Consider the following 12164-nt stretch of genomic DNA (forward strand, 5'->3'; position numbering starts at 1 on the left):
AGATGTTTTAAAAAAAAAAAAAGAATATACACGTCGTAATTGGTGGGAAAAAAAAGGATGCTGCCTCAGTTTCAAGTTTTCACATAAAACTTTGCCAAGGACTATAAGCTCCTAAATGGCCAGTACTGAGTCTTACCCACTTCTGGACCACCCATGGGCCACCGCACCATCATAGCAGGTGATCTGCCAACATCTTTGGAATCAATGTCAATAATATTGAAACTTTAACTCACAAAGTTCTTCTGTACTCATATAATAGATAGCTTTCATAATTTTAGTTTTTTGGCCTAAACACATCCCTGATCACTATCATAGTTTAAATCTTAAAAGTTAAGATGATAGGTAGGTACTATGCCTAGAACCTTACAGATACGAAGTCATTTAATAGTCACTACATCTGTCTGGGTTTGCTGTTACCTTAAAATTCCAGTTGCTGGTTGACAGAATGCTCAAGACTATGGGTTCCTGTCATGGTAGGAACCATGTGTGTCTGTGAGTTCCTGCTCTGCTCTCAGTCCCTCCTACTTACCACACCTAACACAGTACTTTGGACATAGCAGCTATTCAGTAAGTGTTTGTTGGCTGAGTAAAGAACCAAATCTTATATAGCTCATATGTTGTTTAAGAGTGATCTAAAATCAGATCTAGGCTTTAGTTTATTTGACTTTTTTTTTTTTGAGCACAAACAGAAATCAAATCTGATATTTGTGTCTAATTATACATACTTCTTCCTGGCTTTCGGATCTCTTTCATTATTTGTGCTTTTAGTTCAGTGTTGACCTCTTCATGGCTTCTGCAATGCATCAATTTCTTCCCTTTGTTGAGTGAAGACGCTGGTAGATTCTCTTCAGGACATTGTTCTTTATCTCTTGGCTCCTCGTGATTTTCTAAAAATCCACCAACAGTGAGGTCATTAGTTCCTAAGTGGTCATGGCCGAGAGCCTCTGTATGATTGGTTGGTCGTTCCAGTAAACTGGCTGGAGAAGAAGATGCTGAAAATTCACTTTCCATAGCATTTGGTGTAATATCTGATGAAAGTTGGTCTGCAACATGATTTTCAACCACATCATCTATTGTCGAATCATTAGTGGCTTCTGAAGCTAAAAATAAGAAAAAAAAGATGATGAGAGCCAATTTCAAAGCACACAGTAAAGAAAACCTCAAAGAAACAATATTACAGCAAATCACAACTGATCTCCCTGACTGCTGCAAATTAACAATTTGATATGGTTTTTAAGCTTTGCCAAATATATGGTATATTTCAATGTGAAACATTCACAATATTTTAAAAACCTGTACAATTTTTGCCCTTAGGAATAAAAATAAAAGCCAGTTTCAAACAACTTTTAGTTCTCTGCTTTATTCTATGGCAATTTTATTGAATAAGTAGGTTTTTAATGCTTTAGGGAAATATATGTGATCAAGATTATCATGGTTATCCTTTTATTAGAGAGTACTAGTTCACTCCAACTTACCTCTACCTTGTAAGTTATTACCGTTCAGAGGCAAAAGTGAACACAGGGAGTTTAAGCTGATCAATATTCTGCAGCAACACACCACCAAACCTCCACAGCGCCCCCTTTTCTTATAACCATCCATATAGTCTTCATTACTTGAGCAGTGAAGAATAGCTGGTGCCCACTTTAGTTCTCTAGACTACTAGACTTAAAAGCTTGCAAGCTTACTACTTAATATTAGATTACTGTACTTGCTCCTCACAGAAAGCAGCTAAATTCTAAGTTCTCTGATTGCTCACCAAACCACCAGGACACCAGCTGAATTCATCTCTTTACTGTTCAAAATGTAAACTCATCCCCACAAAAATTCCCTGAACTTCTGACTCCCTCCCTCCTAAATTCTATTCCATGATGTGCAAACTTTACTGAATATTCTCTAGAGTAACTCCTGCTTTAATCGAAACCCAACTCTCCTGCAAAGAAACTGCTGTCTGTCAAACACTCTCCGTGGACTTAAAATAAGGATGTGGGGCTTCCCTGCTGGCGCAGTGGTTAAGAATCCGCCTGCCAATGCAGGGGACACGGGTTCGAGGCCTGGTCCGGGAAGATCCCACATGCCACACAGCAACTAAGCTTGTGCACCACAACTACTGAGCCTGTGCTCTAGAGCCGACGAGCCACAACTACTGAGCCCCTGTGCCACAACTACTGAAGCCCACGTGCCTAGAGCCCATGTTCCGAAACAAAGAGAAGCCACCGCAATGAGCCCACGCACCGCAACGAAGAGTAGCCCCCACTCGCTGCAAGTAGAGAAAGCCTGTGCACAGCAACAAAGACCCAACGCAGCCAAAAATAAAATAAAATAAATAAATGTATAAAAATAAATAAATAAATAAGGATGTGGAGTCACTAATCCCTTCACCTTCCAATGCCACTTCAAGAACATTTCTCCATGCACTCTTGAAAAATTCTTGCTCTTCTGAGATTTAATTATCCCACTCAACTCATCCTCTCTCTCCTCATCACTATCTTTACTGACCTCCAGAGCACACCCGTGGTCACGGATGTCTCTGGCACCTGGTTCACAGACTTCCTTCCACCCCATGTCCCTTGGGACATCATTCTAGGTCCTTACTACTCAAAGTGTGGTTTGTGGACAAGCAGCATTAGTACCATCAGAGAGCTTGCTAGAAATGCTCATCTTGAGCCCTATCCCAAACAATGTATTAGAATCTGTTTAACTAACCACTCCCCCGACCCCCGCCTGGCTTCACATACACGTTAAGGTTTGAGAAATGCTGTAGTATGTGACATCCATGTCTAAGGACATCACCTGCTAAGAACCTGGCCTCCCAATTCCTCAATTTCTCATCTCCAAGGAACTTTTCCACCCACCCATTTGCTTCTCGAGTGAAACACAAATTCAGGGATGGAGGCATGTGTAACCCTCATCTTTGCAGTATTCCTACTATTGCTCTTGAACTCTGCCAGACTTTTCACTCCAGCAGTTCCTCTACGTTCTCCCTCATATTAATCAGATTCCTTCTAGATATCCACTTTCTTATCTAACTTATATCCCAAAATGTATCACTTTTTAACAGTGTCCTAAATTCTCTCATTCTATTGTCCTCCCATGACCCCTGCCAAGCAAAAATCCCAAATTTGATGATGCAGTCTATCTTCTTGCTGCAGACTCACATGTGGAATGATGAGCAGGCACTACTGGAGAAATATGACACAGCTCTACAGAGTGGTCACAGTCACCACCTGTACCTGGATCTTAGCACTGCCTAGCAGTCTTATTACAACCTTTTCTCCCTCTACCACACAAAAAAATCATTCAAACCTTCTCCACTGTCTTAACATCTCTGACTTTCCCAGTGTCTCTTTCCTCTCAGCAGTACACATCACCTCCAACTTCACAGAGGAAAGCAAAAGCAGAAAGAAGGTGAACTTCCTCAATTTCCCACCATTAAACTTGTGCCCACCACACCCATTCGGCTTTAATGGAAGAAGCATTCTTCATGTGGGCTCTGGACCATTCATTCCCTTTTGCCTTCTCAGTGATTTTGTGATTATACTCTGTCTCATCTTCATTTTCAGCTGTTCCCTCTCTATTGGCTCCATCACACCAGCATTTAAATATATTCAACTCTGTCATCTTAAAGACCTACAGAACTATTCCAATCCTCTCAAATGATTTGTTTAAGAAGTATTTGAGACCACCAACCACTCAATTCTCCTTCCATTTAGCTTCCATAACACTAAATTATTCCCTATTTTCTCCTCTTTCTTGGATTCTTCCTTTCTTCTCACTCTCCTTTTCTGAACCTTATTTCTCCTCTTAACTTTGGTACTTTCAAAGTTCTGCTCTAGGCTTTTTCTTCTGTTTCCCTTGGTTACTCCAATGGGGCTTAAGGCTGCCTCCCCTACCTATCTCTCTAGCCCAGTCCTCTTCTCTTAAGTTCCAAACTCAATGACCCATCTTCTAACTTAGGAAATCCACTTGGCTATCTAACAGACACTTCTAAACTAAACTCATTCAACCTCTCTTCTTCCACTCCACCCCTGACACACTGAAATACCCAGGGTCTCTCAACTCCTCCCCTGCCCTGTCTCCATCATCCAGCCAGTCATCACCAAGTCCTTTGCTGATATATCCAAGTATTTCTCCAATACAGGTTCTTCTCACAACCACACTCCCAGGTAACCATTAGCTCTTCCCTGTGTTTCCTAACTGGTTTCTGTGCAACTGTAACAATTATTTAACAACATCAAATACCCAGTCACTGTGCACAATCTCCAATTACCTTATATAGTTTCTGTTTGTGGAAAGTTTGATTTTCTTTGATTCAGAGTCCAAATCAGACCTGGACATTGCAATTAATTTACATGTTTTTTAACTATCTTTTAATCTATAAAAATCCTTCTGTACCTCTTTTTTTCTATGCATTTTTTTTTCTGGAAAAATACACACACACACCAGATTCTTTGTCCTATAGAGTTTCCCACAATCTGGATTTTTCTAATTTTATCCCTGTTTTGTTATTTAACATGTTTCTCTGTCCCTTATTTTTCCTAAAAATTGGTAGTTAGACAGAGAGGCTTGGTCAGATTGATGTTCAGTATTTTTTTGGGGGGGGGGGAGGGCAGGACTACCTCAAAAGTAGTACTGTGTAATTCCATCAGGAGGTATCATACTTGGTTTCTCTCCAGTTAAGATGTCATTAGCCATGAATGATCACTACCTATAATTAATGAATCCATTAATTAAGGGTTCCCTACATCAATTCTCATTCTTCCCTAATAATATTCCACACAGTAAAGTCAGCCTGGTCTTCATAAAATGCTAATCAGATCAGATCACTACCTCTTTAAAACCTTTCAATGGATTCTCATTGTCCTTCGAATAAAGTCTAAAATCTTTATAATGGCTTCCAAGACCCTCTATGATCTAGACTCTGCATGTATATCTTTCAGTTCTCACTTTGCCTCATTCCCAACAACCCTTGCTATAACCAGCCTTCTTTCAGTTCCCTTAATGCCCTGCTCTTTACTGTATGCCTCTGCACATACTCTTCTTAGACTACTACTGAGGCATAGGCAAATGCATAGCTTTAGTTTACTAATTCCCATTCATCCTTCAAGTACTGGCATAAACAGAACTTCCTCAGTAAAGTGCCTTGACCCCACGGACTAAGTTATATCCTCTTGCCAAATACTTCCACAACACACTTGACTTCCCTTTTGTAATATTCATCACACTTCTAATGAAATGTTCAATGACTTTCTTTCCTCACTCATTATAAATAAAGGCAGAGATCACTATTGTCTTGTTCACTGCTATACCTCAATGCCTAGCACTGTCTAAATTAGCATATCATTTAAGAATTAGTTGTTGAATTAAACTGAAATTGAAAACCATCGTTCTGTGGGTGTTGATAATGCCCCTTTAAAAACTGTTATTTTTAAATAAGATTTGCAAATGATATTTCAAATCATGATAGCTATTAAGCATAATGAATATATGAAATGTTCAATAAATGTTCATTAAAAAGACATAAAAATGATTACATGCTAATTTAGAGTAAACAAATACCTTCTCTAGACACTCTTGGACCTTATCAATTTTTTCTGTATTACAAAAATCTTTCCCATGAAGAACCACCAAAGAGCAGCAAATAACATTTAAAGAAAAACTCTTACTTTTATGAAGAGGAAGGGGTTTAAGAAGATCTGGCTGTGCTTGAGTCATAGGTACAGGTGGTCCTTTTCCTCCAATATGATTGTTCACAACTGGATTCTGTTGTCTGCCTCTTAGTAGTGGAGACATACAGCGACGTCTCTTAGGGATGCCTTGCATATTTGGTTCTCCAGGTCGTTTATGTTTATTTTGAGGTCCAGCCACAAATTCATCTGCCTCATCTATCATCATACCCTATAACAAAAAAGAATATAATTTCCCTAGCTTTACATACAGTTTTTAATCGCACAACTAACTCCAATACCCAGTAAAATAACTATATTTTAACTGTTGACATTTATTAGGTATTCTACCAAGAAAATAGCTTCAGCTTTCTTTAGTTAAATTAAGAACTGCTCCTCTCCACAGTGCCTAGCACAAATAAATTATATAATGGAACATTTCAAATTTACCTTTTTATCCAGCTTAAAGGGGTTGCCAAATGTATGCAACCTTCGAGGCTGATCAGGATCAAGTTCTCTTAGTGGAGAAGGTACTTGCTTGAGGTATTCCTGGTAATTCCCCATTTGTGCTATAGGAACACTGTGCACTTGATCTTTTCAAACAGAACAGAGCAAAAACAAAAGTTAACCTCACTGAAACTACCTTCCAACTAGTTATCAAATAATGTCTTCTTATGTATGAATGCTCTCTGGTTTATTCTAGACAATCTTTCCTTAACACATATTCTAAATTATTTTGTCACCATTATAAATATTGTGACATAAAATCTTGAGATTTTTTTAAAATAAAATTTTAAATACTTGATTTTATCTTCTAAACAAAGCAAAAAATATTGCAGTCAATTTCAGTGTATAGAATAAGCATATGTGTAACCTTTCTATGAAAAGGAAATGTCTCTTCTACTCTATTCCAAATAAGCAGAATTTAATTAAAGCAGAATTTACAGAAAAGAGATATCACATAGATGACCCTTTTTATATAAAACTATAGTTGAAATGCTTACGTGAGAGTTGGCAAAGGGTTAAGTTCTCATCTGACTTGATTTGTAGTAGGTGCCATGGGTACAGTTGAAGGAAATACCAGAATATGATATATATTGGCCATCCAGAGTTAAACTAGTTAAACTAACAGATACTAGTAGATGACAAGAAAATGATTTTGTTTGCGCATGTGCCTGTATATGTGAATGTATGAAGAAAGCTAAAAAGGAAACTAAGCTGCTAACAAAGGTCGTTACCTCTGGGGAATAGAATTTGGGGCAACAGTGATGGTAGGAAGAAGTGTAGAGAATCAGGGATGACTCACTTTTTACTTCATTCAATGAGAATGTAATACTACTGTTATAATTCTTTAAAAGTTACAATAACACTCTATTTATTTCCAATATAAAGAAATAAGTTTACTGAAGAAATACCAACATTAAAACCATGATCTAACCTTCATCCTGTCCTTTAAGAAATCTGCGGGTGCTCTTCAAAAGATTAGATCTCATTCTTGTTAAGTGATCCAAAAGATTCCGTCTTGGTATGTCATACGCATTTCTAAATGTCTGTGGCTTCAAATCCTGTTAAAAAAGATTTAAAGACAAGATTTATTTTCAAACATAGAATTAAGAGACTGAAATCTCTAGCCTGCAGCATAGCTTTGAAAATAAGATACACAAGTTAACTAAATAGCTTAAAAAAATAAAGAGATATGATGCAATCTTACTGTACTGTTTTAATAACCAAAAGATAAAAATTTGGTAGTGAGGCTCAACCAAATAATCTCAAACTCATATCTGTTCAAGATTTTATTACATATTCTGGCTAAGAGAAGTAAATAAAAGCTTTGACGTATAATTTACATACCATGAAACTACCCATTTTACATAAACAGTTTAATGAGTGTTCATAAATGTATAGTTGTGAAACCACCACTACAATCCAGTTTTAGAATATCTCCATCATCCCAGAAAGTTCCTTGTGTCCATTTGTAGTCAATCTCTATTCCTATCCCCAAGCAACCACTAATCTACTTTCCTTCTCTCTACATTCCATTTTATAAACGGAATCTTGCAATATGCAATCTTTTCTATCTGGCTTGTTTCACTGAGCATGTTTTTGAGATTCAACCATGTTGTTCGTGTACTGGTGTCTATTCCTTTTTACTGTCTTTTCCTTTTTACATGGATATACCATATCTCTATCCATTCACCAGTTGATGAACACTTGGACTATTTTCAGTTTGGGGCTGTTAGTAATGCTGCTATGAACATCTGCATACAAAGCCTTTATATACACATATTTTCATTTATCTCGGTAGATACCTACAAGCAGAACTGTTGGTATATAGCAATATTTACCTTTCCTAAGAAACTGCAAACTATTTTCCATCAATAATGTATAAGAGTTCCAGTTGTTCTACAACCTTACCAACACTTCATATTTTTCAGTCTTAAATTTTAGCCATTCTAGTGGGCATAAAGTGGGATCTCATTATGGTTTTAATTTGCATTTCCACAGTGGCTAATAATGTTGAACATCTTTTTATGTGCCTGTTCAAGTTTGTATATGAGCTGTCTGTTCAAATATTTAGTCTATTTTTTTTATTGGATGTTTGTCTTTTTATTATTGAGTTCTATGAGTTCTTTATATATTTTGAAACAAGTTCTTTATTCAATACATGCTTTTCTCCCAGGCTATAGCTTGCCTGGGAGAAACATCAAAGTTTCTTCTGAAGACAAAAATTTCAATTTTAATGAAGTTCTATTTATCAAGTTTGTGTGTGTGTGTGCTTTGTGTGTTGTATTTTAGAAATCTTCATTGACCCATAATCCAATATCTTAAAGATTTCTTCCTGTTCTGTTGTAGAAGTTTATAGTTTCAGTTCTTACATGTATGACTATGATCACTTCAAGTAATGTGAGGTAAGGGTCAAGTTCATTATTTTGCATATGGATAGCCAATTGTTCCCACGCTATTTGTTGAAAAGACTGTCTCCTAACCCACTGAATTATTTTGGCACCTTTGTTAAAAATTAATTGACTCTACGTGTGAGGGCCTACTTCTGTTCTACTGATCTATATATTTTTCCTTATGCCAACAACACAACATGTTGATCGCTGTAGCTTTACAGTAACTTTTAAAATTAGATAGTGCAAATCTTCCAGCTTTATTCTTTTCCAAAATTGTTTTAGCTACTCTAGGACCTTTACACTTCCATGTAAGTTTTAGAATCAGCCTGTTTCTACAAAAAAGACTACTGGGATGAAGATCTTTTTAATGAGTATTCACAAAGCACTTCAGGATCATGCTGTGTACCCAAGGTCAGCAGTATAAAAGTACCAAACTACAGTGAACTCTACCATTAGCTATGTAACTTTAGGCAATCTCTAAGCCTGTTTTCTCGTCTATAAAATGAACGGGATGGTTTGCTCTTTGCAGTCCATCCATTCATCCACTCACCAAGTACAGTGTTTAACTCTAAAATCTAATGATTCAATAATATAATTGATCATTATTCTGCGGAGGTACAGAAGTTCAGACAAACTGAGTATCAGTTAACAGAAAATTTGCCATATTCAACAATGTAACAGACTATAACTATATCAGTACTAAATTCACATAACCATTACCTTATTGAGCAAAGCAACTTGGAACCCAGTGTATTCTTTCATATTAAGGTCTAGCAGTCTGTGAGGAACATCCTCTGAAATTCCCTGAAGCAGTTGTTGAAAATCTTTCCTATAAGCCATTGATAAACCATGTGATCTGCTTCGGACTTTAATTCCAGTTTCCTGTACTACTTTTTTGCCTACAGAACCGATGACTCGATCAGATTCTATTTTCGCCTAAAGCAAAAAAAAAAACACAAAAGTTGTCTTGACATAATCTGAAGTGGTAAATTAAATGCTAATCGTTTTGGTCTTCTATAAATTAAGTATTTTATATTTAAAAAGTACATAAGAAATTTAAAACTCAAGTAGAGAAGTTTATGTCAAGTCCTTGGTAAACTGAACATAGTTTAAACAATAATGTCTTATGATTTTAAATCATCACAATTCTTACGTTTTGCAGCAGGGTTCACACACACAACTTCAATTTATTTTATTTATTAAATACCCACTACACCTAAACCATGAAATGTAAATGTACCCTAAATAAAAATATATATTTCCAATTCAGAGGTGAAATAAAATTAGAAAAAAAAATCTCATCAATATTTACTTAAAGACATTATTACTAGCACATAACTAAATGTTCATAGATATGGCAAACACTGATGGAGTTTTTCACTGGAAAGCAAATAGCAATATTTTGACTCTTTCCAACCTACATTTCAATTAGCACTTGAAGTAGAGATGGCAGGAGTACTGGAAAAATTGTGTTTTATACAATTTTAATAACTTGGCAGTCAAAGTGTACACTGCTTGACTACTATAGTATCTACTAATGTGATGTATGCCCAAAATGACAAAATTCAGTATTTTTACAAATATTTCAAAAGAAACTCCCATTTTGAAAGAAAAAGCTATAGGTTTAAAACATAAAGCAAAAGAAACTGACTTTTTTGTCTAAGAAAAACAACTTTCTAACATAAATTTCCCAAAAGAAAACAAAGAATGTTCACATACAGGAAGGCTAGGACCACATTAATAAAGCCATTTTCACAAACTAGGAATTATTGCTTGAAATTATCATTTCAAAACATAGCATACCATTTACTTGAGACAGAATTATGTTAATATATGATATACGTGGTTTTAAAATGTAATACATTAATATGATGGAATTCTATTAGAATCCTCAAGAACTAACACCTGGCCTATTGACCACCTTAGCCAAAACCATTCAAAATACTTAATGGCTCTATTTCTTAACATTACCTGCTGACTCAATTTTTTGAGGTATGAAATGACACTGTAACTAAGTCCATATTCCATACTGTCTGCTATTAGGTTAGGTGCTCCCATCATTCTAACAGCTTTCTTCAAAGGCTATAGGGAAAAAGAAAATACCACTCAATCCTGAGCTTGTCAAAAACTTATAGCTATATGTATTGTCAATTTTGAAAATTTCACCTCCCAAAATGTCTCCTTTTCTTCAGTAAGAGTCACATAATCATATTTGTACTTCATTAAAATGTTTGTCAGTGGTATGAAAGGCAGTTTGAAATACTAAACAAGGATTAGAGGCTAGCACCTAGAGCAAGAAAGGGTGAAGTCCTGGACTTCTTAGCACCATTGGAGACACTAGGTTTGGAAGAAGAGGGCAGGAGACACATTGCAGAGGTTGATTTGATAGAACTTGGGTGGTAAGTAGAAAGAGGAGTCAAGGACAATAGAAGATTTCTACCTTGGGTAACTGGAAGGGTTGTGGCTCAACACCTTACTAGCTTTGTTACCCTGTACCAGGTAATATAACCCCTCTGTGCCTTAAGTTTCTCATGTGTAAAATGATAATAGTAGTATCTACCTCATAGGATTGTCATGGGATTAAATGAATTAATACATGTAAATACATCTGGCACACAGTAAGCATTCAGTAGGTATTAATCATCACTACTATTATCATTAGCTGAGCTGAAAAAACAGAAACAAGCTCTGAAGGAAAAACAAGGAGGCAAAAATCATCTAATATTTACTATGGATGTGATATAGTGATTTTCAATTGTAAGGACTAACTGAGAGCCACTTTGTGCAAGGAAAAATATCACTAGCAGGACAGGACTGTCTAGCCCATGTGAACGGGACAGAGTCAGAAAAAGGATGATAACCACCCAATGACATATTAGAAAGTGTATAAAAGCACTGGTGTCAAACTGGAATCAAATCCCAGATCTGACATTTAATATTCATGTGGCTTTGGCTAAATCCTCCCAGTTGCTATGAAACATAGGAGTCAAACATATGCAAGTTCATATTCAAGTGTTTCTTCCTTTTCCCTCTCTTACATAGCAGGCACTATGTGCTAGACACACACAACTTTTCTCTTACAACTATAACATATGATTTTCAAAGCTCAAGAAATTAGTGTTCTTATTAGGGACCATTTAGAAAGATTAGTTACAGTCAAATACTGTAACATTCCTGCAGTAAAAGCAGAAGTAATGTTTTAAAGTGCTTTTAGTGTAGGTCTTTTTGTTAAGAAGCTACTTTTCACAAAATAAATAAAGTAATATATTTAATAATATATGCATTATTGGTCCTATCTATTATGATACACTAGGTTTTAAGCAATATTTCTGGAGATTTAGGGAATAATGCAACACAAACCTTTTTTTGTACCCTTAAAGGGAAATAATTATAAAACTGCAATTTAAAAAGGTAGTATAACAATTGAGGTTAAAAGCTTAAATTCTAAAGCCAAGCCTGCCTGGGATTGAATTCCTGACCCCCAAATATTAGCTATGTAGCCTTGGATGAATTATTTAATCTTTTAGTGCCTCAGTTTCCTCATCTGTGATATAAGAACAGTGATTTCTGCCTCATAGGGTTACCATATAAATTAAATGAGGTT

At 36.1% G+C, this 12164-nt stretch overlaps 1 protein-coding gene across 3 annotated transcripts in view; it reads right to left on the reverse strand.

The window, feature by feature from the left end:
* The window catches only part of INTS6 (integrator complex subunit 6), a 90690-nt gene that overhangs the window by 5956 nt on the left and 72570 nt on the right, over positions 1-12164 (reverse strand). For all 3 annotated transcript variants that reach the window (XM_004274617.4, XM_049701049.1, XM_033436903.2), the window contains 6 exons: positions 10532-10642; positions 9281-9496; positions 7102-7228; positions 6114-6256; positions 5664-5895; positions 726-1100 (listed from right to left, as the gene is read on the reverse strand). In XM_004274617.4, coding sequence (XP_004274665.1) covers positions 726-1100; positions 5664-5895; positions 6114-6256; positions 7102-7228; positions 9281-9496; positions 10532-10642 — 1204 coding nt within the window. The remainder of the gene's footprint in view (positions 1-725; positions 1101-5663; positions 5896-6113; positions 6257-7101; positions 7229-9280; positions 9497-10531; positions 10643-12164) is intronic.

The sequence above is a fragment of the Orcinus orca genome, chromosome 18, assembly GCF_937001465.1.
Source record: "Orcinus orca chromosome 18, mOrcOrc1.1, whole genome shotgun sequence".
Taxonomy (NCBI): Eukaryota; Metazoa; Chordata; class Mammalia; order Artiodactyla; family Delphinidae; genus Orcinus; species Orcinus orca.